The sequence below is a fragment of the Pimephales promelas genome, chromosome 14, assembly GCF_988280905.1.
Source record: "Pimephales promelas chromosome 14, fPimPro1.hap1.1, whole genome shotgun sequence".
Lineage (NCBI taxonomy): Eukaryota > Metazoa > Chordata > Actinopteri > Cypriniformes > Leuciscidae > Pimephales > Pimephales promelas.
Genome location: NC_142782.1, coordinates 17,098,062 through 17,112,973, shown reverse-complemented (window position 1 = coordinate 17,112,973; position 14,912 = coordinate 17,098,062). Strand labels below are relative to the sequence as shown.

The following is a 14,912-nucleotide window of genomic DNA, read 5'->3' as shown; positions in this document are numbered from 1 at the left end:
TAACCCAATCCCTCGGAGAAAACACATAAGGAAATCGCTGTAAATTCACTTAATGATGGAAAAGTCCCCCAACGCCATATTCCGAGGAATGAAAAATGGAGGATGCAAATGAGAAGGAACCAAGGTCAATAAGACTGCAGGGACTGTGTGAATGTCAGAGAGAGGGAGGCGAGAAAGAGAGAGAACATGGAAGACAAGGGAACAGAGAGAAAAGAAGGGGTGGAGGGAGTGAGTTGACTGAAAGACGAGAGAGATGGAATGTGATCGAATGAAATGAGAAGCGGTTGGTCTGCAAATCACGCTGTACATAACATGTTTGAGTCAAAACCCTTAACCCTAACCCTATAGCTGTATCTCAATGCAGAAAAGCATGAACTAAATAAACCTAGAAAATTAATTTTAGTCAACACTGAGAGGTGGAACAAATACATTACCCTTATTTATTTATATATATATATATATATATATATACACACATACATATATATATATACATACATATATACACACATAATATATATATATATATATTTATATACATACATATATACACACGCACATATATAGTACATATGTAATCATGCACATGATTTGTTACAAGAGCTACAATAGTAAAACCTCAAAAATAATTACAGTAACACAATCCATTGTAATTACTATGGCACTACTAAAGGAGACTAACAGACACTTTAAAGTTCACTCTATAGCTCCTTAATTGAGAAGTGCAAACATACAGCTAACCACAAGGTGGCAGTAATGGGTATGGTGGCTAATATGTTAAAAAGAAACTTATCTCACTGTAAGATGATAATTTGCACATGAATCCTAAACAAAATGTTAGGAAATCATTACTATTTATTGTTATATAAACTTAATAAGATCTATAAAGTGCATAACCTTATAACTGTAGCCATGAGTGTGAGATCTCCTGAAATAAACTCATACCTGCAATCTCCTGCAGACGGTCCTCATCCATGTTGGGATCGAAGTCACTGCCCAGGACGTCAGTACTCCAAGTCTCACTGACCGTCTCAGAAATGTCTCGATCATCTGTCAGGCCCATCATGTCCCGTATCTCAAACTTGCGCAGTTTATCGTCTAAATTATCCTGCGTAGTGGCTACATGACGGAAAACCCAGAGTAAAAATCAAGCTTTGCGACTTTAACCTAAAAGCTCTTGTGAATGCAATTTAGTTTGTTGCTACAGATTTTTGGGGGATAAAATACTTTAAAACACAAATTCACCCTGTTCATGTTCCAGTAGTTGTAAGGCCTCTGCACCATTACTACCAGATGGCCCGGGCCCTCCTTCTGACACAGACTCCACCTCCAAGTCCAAAGAAGAAACTGAATTGGAGCGGTTAGATGGGCCTACCGACAGAACACAATTATTAATTTTCACTAACATAGTTTTAATAGTTAATAGTTTTATCAAATTATTGCAACAAAATTTCTAAAAAAACAAAAAACTGTAGTAAATTAACAGGTCTATTAACTACAAAGGAATGTTTGGAAATCATAAAATGTCTATAAAACAAAATAAAAAATACTATATTTGTTTTTCACAAATTTCTCTTACAAAGACCATAGGAAAGAAAAGAAAATGCCAGGTGGATTATGGAACAGTTTATGTACAAGAGAACCATCTGCTGGTTGTCTGGTGAAAACACACCCTCAGAAATGCCCTCCAGGTTGTCACTGCAAAGTGAGAAGCGCAGCGTTTTGTCAGGCTTGCCGTGCAGTTTGTTGTCATCGACAGGGGCATCTCCTTGTCCACCATCTCCAAGATTCAGAGTCAGAACCTGCGTACATAGACACAGCAGTCACATACCAACATCACTATCTATATAATCACCAGTGCTTGTTAACTACAATACCATTTGACCATCATAGCATATGGAATAATGACTATAGCGTCAGACCTCGTTTTCTGACATCATCCCAGGTACAGTCTGCTGTGAGGATCCGAACGAGATGACCAGCACTTCCTCAGGCGTGACCTCCTGCAGAGACTCCTGGGAGCTAGCTTCAATCTCACCCTCCTGGGCCATGTTGGATCGGCTTCGGCTGCGAGAGCCTGCTGGGTGAAGAAGAAGGGGAATGGAGACAAACTGTTAGGGTTAGAGGAATGCAAGACAGCGAATGCTGTTAGCAGAAGCCTAAAAAACACAATGAAAGCCTGCATGTGCATTATCACTCACAAATGCTCAAAAACATCTTTAAATGGCAACAAGTACATATGCGAGTGAACAAACTGTGTGCCAATATAGTGATGCTACATACTGCTCGAAAAGTGGAATGTCACTCTTTTATGGATTATGAAACCTTTTTGGAGGGACCTTTTGTACAGAATCGGTCTTAAAATTTGAATTGAAACTGGATAAGGCAAAGCAAACAAATCAAATGAAGAAAACAGCTGGAATACAGTGGAAAAAGTTGCAGGTAGGCTACATTTTACAAAATGTATGACACTCATAAACAGTTTTGCTTGTCTGAGCAACTACATTTATATCGCTAGGGGCAAGTATTGCAGTCCAGATGTGTTACAGCAGAAGTGAATTGTATAGCAGGGACACACACAGGCTCTGTATAAACAGTTTGGCTTGTCTGAGCAACTACAACTACATTTATATCACTAGTGGGCAACTATTGCAGTCCAGATGTGTTACAGCAGAAGTGACTTGTATAGCAGGGACACACACTGCATACACGGGCTCTGTTTACACCTGGTATTTAGATGTGTTTTGGTTGATCGGATCACTTGTTTACACTTATTTTAATCTAACCACTTACCTCCTGATTTCTTCAATGGGAGGGTCTTTGGTCAGGTAAATGTATTTTTTTGTTTTTCAGATCTTTCGATCTAATGGACAAAATAAGCTTGCGCAATTTACATACAGAATGGGCATGCCCGGAGACGACGAAAAAACATACGGAGACCATCAGCTTTCCTTTCTGCTCTGATAGCCACAGACCGATCAACTAAAATCTTAATACCAGGTGTAAACAGGGCCATAGTGACCACTGTCAAAGCATGGGTGAAGCGATAAGAAGCTATGAGTGGACGGAGGTAATTGTACATGTCGTTCATGGCGGAGCGACAGTGTTACCCACCAAATGGGGTTACTAAGGGTATATGAGCGGACAGGGCAGTGGCAGAGGGCTCCCAACACGTTATGGCTGCCAACTGTTGTCCTGATGATCATTGGCAGCAAGGCAAGAAAAAAAGGTTGAAAAGACAGAAGGGGGAAATCAGAGAGTTGGTGGATAAGATAAACGGTGTAAAAGATCAGTTAATGAGTGTAAGAACAAACACTAGTTAACATAAGACCATCAACTATTGCCCATGTCTTGTGGGTTGTACAGAAGAGATATTAGCTCTGCTCCAGCATGTGCAATGTTCGTAAGTAACTGATTTGAATACGAGTTAGAATATTGCTACGGTAACAGTGCCGAAACAAAACAAAAAAAAATTCCAGATTTAATGAAATACATTTAAATTATTTAAAATCCAACTTTTCTCAGACCTCAATCAATATTTTTTTTTTCTCTGAGCTTATTTTGAGATTGCCTTCTCTGTGAAGAACGCATGGGATTATGACCCAAAAAATATTATTATTATTATAAAAAAACAAATAATTATTAATAATATTATTTGTTACAGAAACCCATTATATCATGTATCATTATATAAACTGCATTATTGATAATAACAATGTTTTTATTATACCATTTAATTTATAACCAAAACCAAGTGTGTATCTTCCAACAAACTGTCATATGAACAACCAGTTTCCGATTTTAGTTTCACATCTTTAAATACACAAAACTTGCTTTCAATATGAACATCACTGAAAGTAAATCATATTTACAGTATAGTTCAATTATCGACTCAAATGTTGATTCAGTGAAATAATTCAATTCTTTCTAAACAATTAATTAAAAGAACCAGCTAAGAAGAGTGAATCAGATTATAGTGGACTGCCTTTTCTGTAACCAGAGGGTTAGTCTCCAAAACATTTGCAGCAACCAATGTACAGTAAAGTTAATGTAGAAGGAATACCAATGGGAAGTCTGTTCTTCTTGTTGGCGGGTGTGGTAGCTGGAGAGAGCTGGGGCGTGTTAGAGGGCGTGAGCTCCAGGCTGTTGCTCTTTGTCGTGCGGGACTGAGGTACATTGGCTAGTAGGGTTTCCAGAGCCAGGTGCTCTTCTTCTCTGAGCTGATCACCAGCAGTGACACTACGCACAAAGTCCACCTGAAGACAGAAATCAAGTTTAAGACACTTTTTTGCTTTGCTACCAAACAATCACTGTAAATCATATCCTATCATTTATTTATGTCAAAATCCTGTGAAATAAGGCCTACAAATATGTACAGTGAGCTTTCTTTATGTCTTCAAGTAATTTTTTAACTCACTCTTAATCAGTGCTGGTAATTAATGCAGGTGGGCCTCATTATTCAGCGATCATCATTAGTGAATTTCAAACAGTGAGTCTAATGCAATAACAACATAGGAGCCGGGCTAATTGGCTCTGTAAATGACAGTGTGATGATGAACATCTTGCTGCTCATGCTGAGAAGAAAACCAGGGAAATGGAGGGTGATTGGCTCTTGGCAGGGTTGGGCAGGAAGAGTTTAGGCATTGTGACTGTAAAGGTATGAAGCATGACTGTTACAGCTGTATTGAAGTGGCGAGTTTGGGCCTGTCTACTTCACCTTCTTTTAAAACAACAGAACAATTCATATTTCATTGATTGAGTCTCTTGTAAAAGTAGAGTAAAAGTACTGAGATGTGTTTTGATTAGGGCTGTCAAATAAATTAAAACAAGTGATTTTGCATGTTAAATGATTTACATGACACCGATTACTTAAATTAACTGTACATTATTGCACATCAAAATTACATAAAAGAAAATTCAATGCTTTACTAATCTGCTACAATAATCTAATATCTTTGTAATTGACACTAAAAAAAGTGACTTTAGGAGGTCAATAAATTATTTGATTTATTTCCATATCATTATCATAAACTAGTCACAGTCCTACTGTCCACAGCAATCCTTAGTGTTAATGTTTGTGTGTGCTTATTAACATGCAGATCAGGAGAAATGCATTCATTTTAGTATCAAATTTAGTATCATTATAATTGTATCAAATTAAAATCCCCTGTCGTAATTTACTGAAGGTGGACTAGTTTGTGAATATGACAATGTTTAGGATTACATTACCTATGTCTGCTAACCTAAAAAGATTTATCTGAACACAGCTGTTGAAAAAATATTCTAAAACTTTTTTGAAGCAAAGAATTTTAGCCAAGAAAAGGATGTGAAACTGCATAAGTCTCATATAAGTCATAGTGCAACTTGTTACAAAACTGCAGACCATATTTCAGAGGGATATCATTTCATTGCAACCATGTGAACAGCCCATTTAGCTCATTTGTACTTTTGAAGATGAAATCATAACAGTCAGCTGACGTTAACTTCCTTCCACACGTCTCTTTCTTTATTACATACCAGAGCTAAAAGCTGATTTTGAGTCATGAAAACCACAGTCCGTGAGAGGCCCTCCAGTAAATTCATTGACGACATGGGTGGAGTCTCGACAGCTCTTCCACCAATGACGACATCCAAAAAGGCAGCAACACACGTCTGAAAAGACCAAAAAGCAAACTTCAATGAGTCAATCACAAAAAAAGACTTTGTTAATGAACCATTTATTGTTTTCTGATTATGTAGCACTACTCTGTGTAACATGCACAATGTATACTGTGTGTGTAGTACGTTAATCTTCTGTATGTGGAATACCCAGATGACTTTTGTTAAACAGTGACTTAACTTTAAAATAAAGGAATATAAAGGAATGGATTCATAGAATTTCCCTGGTGTTGGTTTCGACAACTGAAATTTATTTTGTCCCTATTATAATGTAAACTGGCTAATATGCAATACGCTAAATAGATGTAGTTTCAGAATCAGAGACAAGGAAGCTTTATAATGTTGGGATTCTTACCTTATCAAACTTTAATAAACTGCTTTTACGTCGAGGATCTCCATCATCTGCATCAGACATGGCTAATTGTTGTAATAACTGCCCCACCTAAATCATCAAATTAGATGTTATTGTTCCAAATACATTCATAACACTGACAGACATAAATAACACTAAATATCTGTGCTAGAACAAGCATTTTATTCTAGAAAAAAAGGTAATACAGTGTTTCTTGCACTGTCACTGAATCTACAGTCTCTACGAAAAAAAAAAAGTCAGTAAGATTTATTATGTTTTTGAAAGAAGTCTCTAATGCTCACCACAGCTGCATTTATTTAATCAAAAGTACAGTAATAACAGTAACATTGTAAAATATGATTATAATCTAAAATAACTGTTTTCAATTTAAAATTTTTAAAACATAATTAATTCCTGTGATGACAGCTGAATTTTCAGCATCATTACTCCAGTCTCTAGTGTCTAATATGCTGATTTGGTGCTCAAGAAACATTTCTTATTATTGTTGGAAACAGTTACACTCATTAAAGAGATTACAGTTGTTTTGTAATACCATGATGAAAGCAGTGTAAATCAAAATCAAATGATTCTTATAATTTGGTTATTTTAATTATTTTGTCAAAAAGACTCCCAACATCATCACTGATGCGAATCTGCCCGGGCAGATAATAGAATTAGCATCTGCCTCACTGAACTGCAAGTAATAACTTTCAGAAAATCTGAATTATCCATTATCCATTCACAAACAAATCATTTTTTTTCACAGTGGTGTCTAAATAAATAAAAACATGGTAGTGTGCTTTTATACCATAATATTATCTAAATACCACTCAAAATCAGTTGTTGTGAAAGTGGATATGCTTATCTGTATTACTGTTACACGGTCAGAATTTTAACTAACTAATGGCAGTCAAAGTAAATACATTAAAGTTGTTCTGTAATATACTTATAATGATGCGACACTCTTATCCTCTACCTGCATTAGGTTGAAACGAGCCACCTCATTGATGGGTGCATCTGAGATGATGCCGTACTGTTCAGGGTTGACAATGGCTGGACAGATGAAGCAGGTGAGCAGCAAGTCGGTGCACATCGTCCTCACCTCCCCGACCTCTAACCTCTCCACCCGTGCCAGTGTCTTATACATCTGAGACACAATCCAACGCAGACTCTGTGGGAAGCAGTAGGTGTTCTGCTTCAGGTAGCCGATAAAGGTATTGACCAGGGTCACAAGCTTGGCCTCATTGGCCTCCACCTCTGCCTGAACTTTTCTGCGGTACTCATCTGTGCCTTTCTCCCCAAATAGGCGCTCCTGCTGGATCGGGGTAAAGCGCTCTATCAGTTTGGATGGATCTGTCTCTAGATGGTCCTCGTCCTCCACCAGCAGTTGCATGATAGGCTCATGAAGGGTTGCAGTGAGAAAAAGCTTAGCAGAATACAGGCCCTCGGAGAAGAGTTTGAAGAGGATGCTGAAGGCACACGTGCCTCGTCGTAACAGGCGGCGAGGGTTGTCACTCTCCTTTAGTTCAAATTCCACCAAATAACGCAGCACCTGTAACAAACAAACAACATATAAATACAAATATATATATGTACATAAATACTGTACACACTAGTGTTGTCACGGTACCAAAATTTCAGTATTCGGTACCGATACCAGTTAAAATTCACGGTTCTCGGTACCAATTTCGGTACCAAAGCTTAGTTTAAATTTACATATATTTAAGTGTTTATCACGGTTACAAGTATGGAAACTGTACATTTGTATTATAAACACTTTAGAAAAAGATTAGATAAAATGACCTAAAATAAACAATAGTATACACTAACACATTTTTAAAGTTGTTTGTAAAGTTTTAATCCATTATTTATTTAATGCACAATGAATTAAGTGAACAAACATGAACAATCAGGTGTTTGTAATAAATAACATTTTCAAACATTAATTAATGTTGTAAAAATATATTGTTCACTCAATGTGTTGATAACTAAGTAATGTTTATGAATGGTATCTTTGTAGCATTACCATAAAACATGTTTTATTTGACTTGACTGTCCTTTTATTAATCTAAAACTGCATTCATATTTAATTTTAAAAAGGCTTTTTAAACCTGCTGAGTTATAAAGGCAAGAATACGCCTAGAACTGGCATTGACATTAAATGACAATACTAATACCATAGTACTCTGGTGTCGGGTAGATACTACTGTGCTCATGTACTCGTAAAACTACCCTGAAAGCACTTTAGAGGCCGTTCACATGTCGCGCGTGTTTTTTAATTATATTTTTGCGCGTGCTTATTCTTTCCAAAGCGCTTGCTCTCACGCGGCGTCTGTCGTTGCTATGCAACGCCAACGAGTTTTTATTAGGAGCGCGCTTGCCTCGCGCCTATATTTGAAATTGCGAATTTGCATGTAATCGGCCTCTTATGGCAACGTGACATTAGCCTAATCCAAAATATTTCCATATGTGGCTCTTTCCTCCTTTCGTTTCAACAAGTGGATTCAGAGAGAGAGAGCCATATCAGCGTTATGAAGAGGACGCAACTGTGCACGTTTCAGACATCGCGTCTAGAACAGAACTGGATTAACCTGGTACTCGGTACCTAGAAAAGCTGGTACCGTAACATTTTTTTTTTTAGTACCGACTTGGTACCGAAGTACCGAGTTTTTTGACAACACTAGTACACACACATACATACTATAATAAAAAGTAATGGCTAATGACTAGTAAAAATAAACAAATTGTATTAACTTGAACTAAAAAAACATGCTTTGGTACACCTGCAGATTTATATTACTAAATACATCCAATGTACCTGCAGTAGGTAGCTTTCATCCTCTTGCATGATGCAGTTGCCATAGAGTGAGGTGAAGACAGTGTGTATGACCCCCTGCGTGTGCTCATGATTGAGTCTCTCTCCTGCCACCAGACAGGATGCCACCAATCGTGGGTTCTCCCTCAACCGGCCCAAGAACTCCCCATAGATGCTCTCCTGAAAGCCGAGTGTCTTATAACCATCCACAAACTGTGTGTCCTCCAGAAACTTGGCATGTTGACAGCATTCCGCAGGAGAAGCCTCCACACTGGAAAGGAGAGAGACACACATTCAGACAAGTGGATTGCAGAAAACCACGTAATTAAATCTGATCACCCTGGAGATGCATTGGAATGAATGTGCAAATGCATTTCAGAAATATCTAGATACTATCTGCTGGTTGATTTACAAAATCCCCACTGAAAAGGGGCCAATCTGAACTACCTTGAATGTTGGACTTACTAGCCTTCAAGACTAGAGATTTAATAATTTGATAGTGTGCTGCAACTTACTATAGATGGTAGCACTGGGCAGTTATTTCTACTGGCCAGTGGTTACAATTTTTACTTCCCGTGTCAAAACTTTAACTGGCCCCACCACCAAAATAAATAAATAATTAAATTATAGTAGTTATTGTTTTCATTAAGTTTGAACCATGCAACATTAATAAATAAGGTTATAACACCAAATTGCATATGCCAGTGAAATTTTACATTCCAATTTGATACCACAGCAAAAACAACTAGCATAACAAATATAAATGTATAATATTTTTGAAGAAAAGCAAACGGTCGGTAATAAAATGAGAACAAATCAGATTATGAGCAATATCACAAATAAATACAATTAGGGCTGTCAAGCGATTAATCGCATCCAAAATAAAGGTTTGTGTTTACATAATACAGTATATGTGGGTGCACTGTGTATAATTTTGTGTCTATATAAATACACACTATGCTCCCTTGGTGTTTTTGATATGCTATAAGACAAACCATGTGCAAATTCACAAGCAGCAAGCAACATTGGTTAATAAATTAGCATACTCCTGGATCTGTGTACACTAAATGATAAAAGGGTGAACAGTTACATACGAGCTATTTAAAGACCTGAAGAAATGTATTGACTTCAGGGGGACTTAAAGACATAACTGACTGTTTATGAGGATACTCTCCAAGATGAACAGGTTTACTGATACTCTCCAAGATGAACATTTTGAATCTTGAATTTGTCTGTTCAAGTGCAAGACGACATGAAAGAGAACTCAATTCAGTATTCCCGCACTGACTGAGATGCGGCTTTCTAGGTGTGCGCACGCGCAACACTCCTCTCACAACTCTGCATAGAGTGCCTTCTTGCACTGACATATTTAAAATGGAAAGGCATAAAAATGTGCAAATGATAAACTTTCACGGCAATAGCAATTGACATGTCCATCAAGTGTCCCGAGCGACTTTCACACTAGCCCTGGGCCATTGAGCAGTCCTTATTGCCAGTCAGCATAAAAATAAACTAAACAACTAAAAATCAATAATTTCTTTTTTTAAATTCATCTGCTCAGCACCTTTTTTTTTTTTTTTTGAAGAGTCATCATTTACTCACCCTCATGATTTTCCAAACCAAAACTGTATCATCCATGTAACACAAAAGTAAAACTACTAGAGAATGTACAGGCCCCTCTCTTACATATAATGAAAGTGAATGGAAAACCAAGCTGTTTTATGTTTTATGAACATTCTTCATTTCATTTTTTCTGTTCCTCATAGGAATAAACTCATACAGGTTCATACAGGAACAACATTAGGGTGAGTACAAGATGACAAAACTTTTCCTAACTAAGTCTAAAATGAAGAAAGACATAAAAGAAAGTATGAGATGTCAGAACTTAACCAAGCCAGAACACTAATTTGGCTCTTTCCCCAGCCACCTACCACAGAGATAATCTGCAATGTGATCATAATGATTCTTCCAGTTCTGTTAAGCAGGTAATGAGTCATGAAAGAAAATCACAAGGAAAGTCGCCTGGTTTTACTGGTCTGGAGTGCACAGTGCAAGTCACCTGGTTAGGATGAGGCGGTCGAGGTTGATCCTTTGTTGTTTGGCAATCCAGGCTGCGCGGTAAAGCCTCTCTGCTGTCTTGAGCACTTCATTGTTGAGGCGCTGGATGAGCTGCTTCTCTGATGCCACGTACAGCCGTTCCTGCTTCAGGTGGTGGGCCAGAGTATGAATGTCTGGCTTCACCATCATTCAGCTCAGCCACGGCGCTGCAGATAGACAGAAATGTAAATTCAATACAAGAGATGGGCAAACTATGAGTAACAAATCTGAGCAGTATAAACCATGCTAGCAGACATATTTATATTACTCTTGAGTATTTTGTTAACTCAAGAATTACGTAATGCGAGGCTGCATTTGATCTGATGACAGATTTCTAATTCATGTACAGTAATAAATATAAAACAAAGAAAATAAAATGAGATACAGAACTTTATTTATGAACATTACTTCACAAAAAATAAGTTATGCATCAATGTACTTTTGGGACACATTTTTCTTCACACACAGATTTACCATGATAAAAAGAAATTACTCATACCATGAGTTTTTTGGTTTTACCACCCACCCCGATGGGAAACTGACATAAACTTGAGGAACTGTTTTCAAAGGAGTTCCGAGACAATACTGATCAAAACACAATAGACTTCAGTTGGAGCAGATGCCATAATTAATTAGACATGAATAATAATAAAAAAAGAGGCTGTGAGTGACAGAAGAACAGTCAGTCTAGTGCAGTTATTCTAGTCAGCTGAATTAAATTTGTCTGTTGTTCAAGACAAAATAAATCACGTTGATTAGAATAAATCTACTAGACATTTTGCATTGACCTGGATAAAAGTTTCCACAGACAGTTCTCTCAATATGTCATTATGTATTCAATTAAAATGTAACCTGACATGTCTAGTTTTCAGTAAACTGTGTTTAACAGTTTGCAGGTTTTTTTTGTAAACGAAAGTCAACCTTTAGTTTAGGGTCCAATTCTCACTATTACCTAGGTGCTTATTAGGACGCATATTACAAGGATTTAGGCTGTTTATTAGTACTTAGTATCACATAACCATTGTCTACATCCATTAATCCTACCCAAATACCTAAAACTTAACAACTACCTTACTAACTACTAATAAGCAGTTATTAGGAGTTTATTGAGGCAAAAAGTAATAGTTAATAGTGACTATTGGACTCTAATTTAAAGTGTGATGAAACATTTGGATAAGAGGTAGACTAGTATGTTAAAATGCATGTCTAATGCAAAAGTATGATGGATGGACAGGAAATTTTCATTCACATTACACAAAGGTATTTTGGCCAAGGATCTCGGGCCGAACAATGCCAAATATTGTGTGGATCTGTCACACACTAGGACTGGGTGATATGGACCAAAAAAAAAAAATCATATCTCATTCATATTTTGGCTGAATGGAGATGCACGGTCCATTTCCCTATATATATTTTTTTTACTTTTTCTATTTGGAGGATAAAATACAAGGCATGACTCATGACTGGATTACCGGTGTGCACTTTCCCCACAGCAACTCACTCCATGTCCTCCCCAATATTTCAAATACACTCGTATTTTCAAACTATTGTATAACGATATAAATAGTATTGCCTCGTCCTATATCATTTATAAAAAAAAAATTGATATATCGTACAGACTCGATATACTGTAGTGCCCAGCCCTACGTCATACCGGTCATTACAGTAAATCAGAATGGAATGAGAGGTTTAATTACTTTTGGGAAGTAAGCAGAAGTATTTATCCTTCAGCAAGCTTGGTTCCTTTGGAGTGTAGCGTCACTACAACATCTAACTCTAACTTGTTCCAACAAGGATTCAGTAATACACCCCCATTATAACAGCTGGACCTCACAGTCACGTCTAAATATTACACATACCTTATAGGACAAAAAGCACGTGAGACCTATTAAGAAAGTAAAATCAGATCACTAGAGAGAAAGTCAATAAACAGAGCTGCTGAATAGCACAAATCCAACTGTGCAAAACAAACAATCAGGCTTAAACAGGAAGACTGCTCTATTTCCTCTGCGACAGGAGAGAATAGAGCAATTTTCGTACAGGGAACTTGAGACTATAAACACGGGCTTACAGCATAAGAAAATTGCACAAATTTTATAAGGTCCAAAGGGCATGCTGAAGTAAAGCATTTTTTAATTACTTCACCTTTTTAACCCAGAGTCAGCACACAGCAATGGCAACTACGCACTTAGCTTTGATGCGTTTCATTTAACCCCATGAAACTGCCGTAAAAAGAAGCAAGGCATGTAATGCATCATTTCTGCTTATTAGTTTTGTGTGCAAAACTGATGCCATGCACAATCTCTGCCATAATCTTTGACCAAAATCATTCTATTGGTACACTAATGCAGCTAAGAGTATTAAGGACTTTACAATTAAATCCACTAATAATCCACTGTTAAATCATGCACTAACATAATGACTAACAACGCAAAGACCACATAAAATGCTGACCATATCCTTCACCATTTGTACCAGCCTGTTCAAACTGTTCAGAAAAAAACAAAGACGTGCCTTTTGCATGCAATTTGCTTTTGGTCACCAATGTATTTTAGGGCCCAGTTCAAACTACATTTCTAATGTTACTGAAATACAAAATCCATCACATATAAGTGAAAAATAATATCCAGTCAGTTACCCAGCAAATAAGCTCAAGATAATACAGCAGGACCAACCAATCATTTTTTATGGTTCAGTGTTCCAGAACCATAAAAAATAAATATGTAAATCAATCAGTGTTGTTAACTAAAACTATTAAAAATTGTTTCTGATAAATGGAAAATGACATAGAACTAGATAAGCAGAAATGTAGCCTTGGCAACTAACTGAAATAAGTACTAAAATATGACTACTACTTTTAATTCAATTTCAGTAAAGCTGAACAAAAAAGACTAAAGCACATAACAAAATTACTCAAATTTAAATGGTAAGACTTTACAATAAGGTCTCATTTGTTGACATAATGCATTAAATGACATTAACAAAGTCTAATAAATGCTGTAAAAAATATTTTGCGCATAGTAGCGTAGTAGTAGATTTTGAGATTACCAGACAAACCTGCAGGCAGTTTGTTTTATGAATGGCCAAAAATCATTATGTAAATCACATTAGTCGCCTTCGCTTTCTCACATGGAGGGACGTAGACAATAGGAAAGCACATGCAAATATTCAAACAAGAGAAAATGCAGAAAATTCGAATAATTTCATGGACCGTTCCTGAGGCACAAAGAGGTCTTTGTAAAGCAGTTAAACAGGAGAACGTGGGATGAAGAGCAGCCCCGAGATGCCCTCGATTGAGCCGGGCCCCTGCGCATCCGTATAGCAGCCCAAAAATACACAGAGCGGAATATCAGTACATCCGCAGAGGCCTCTTACCACTCACTCCTGATTCAGCTCAACCTCTTGTCATCCAGCCAAATAAAACACATCACTGCACTCACTGTGTTTTGTGGTTGAATGCAGAGGTATGTGAAGATTTAGCCTTGGGGGCAAAGGAAAAGGACTCCCATTCACTTACTTTCTATTTCTATTCTGAGAAAGTTTAAGGTAGCTGTAATGGATTTTGTGCTTTACTGTAAGTGTCAATAGGCTTATAAATAGCAAAGGTATGTGCTATGTTACACTGAGTAAGCATTAAATAAGCTTACCAAAGAAAAACTTTGAAACAAAGCAAACAACTAGGTCTACTTTTTCTAAAAATCTAAACTTAGCTTAGTTGGCCATATGGTAGCAAAATACTTTTATGTACATTACCAAATCAAAAGTTTTGGGTCGGTAAGATGTTTTTGTTTTTTTTAATAAATGAGACATTAAAGATATTTATAATACAATTTCAAATGAATGCTGCTCTTTTGAAAAAAAAAAATGTTTTGCAATATTACTTTTTTTGTTTTATTTTTCTGTTTTTGAAATTCTTTCAAAAACATTCTTACCGACAAACTTTTATATGAAAAGATATTTCTAAAAATGCTTTATAACAAAGATATTTTA

The 14,912-nt window shown here is 36.8% G+C and overlaps 1 protein-coding gene across 6 annotated transcripts in view; it reads right to left on the bottom strand.

The window, feature by feature from the left end:
- Nucleotides 1–14,912, bottom strand: part of gapvd1 (GTPase activating protein and VPS9 domains 1) — a 43,390-nt gene that overhangs the window by 17,448 nt on the left and 11,030 nt on the right. For 3 of the 6 annotated variants that reach the window (XM_089119532.1, XM_039681225.2, XM_089119531.1), the window contains exons 2-12: nt 10,885–11,089; nt 8,829–9,096; nt 6,987–7,562; nt 6,014–6,100; nt 5,518–5,652; nt 4,064–4,256; nt 3,115–3,195; nt 1,923–2,077; nt 1,673–1,802; nt 1,246–1,371; nt 946–1,119 (exon numbers count right to left, since the gene is read on the bottom strand). In XM_089119532.1, coding sequence (XP_088975658.1) covers nt 946–1,119; nt 1,246–1,371; nt 1,673–1,802; nt 1,923–2,077; nt 3,115–3,195; nt 4,064–4,256; nt 5,518–5,652; nt 6,014–6,100; nt 6,987–7,562; nt 8,829–9,096; nt 10,885–11,072 — 2,113 coding nt within the window. In that variant the 5' untranslated portion in view covers nt 11,073–11,089. Of the gene's footprint in view, nt 1–945; nt 1,120–1,245; nt 1,372–1,672; nt 1,803–1,922; nt 2,081–3,114; nt 3,196–4,063; nt 4,257–5,517; nt 5,653–6,013; nt 6,101–6,986; nt 7,563–8,828; nt 9,097–10,884; nt 11,090–14,912 lie in introns of all 6 variants that reach the window. The other 3 variants (XM_039681257.2, XM_039681262.2, XM_039681250.2) reach the window with 2 other exon arrangements.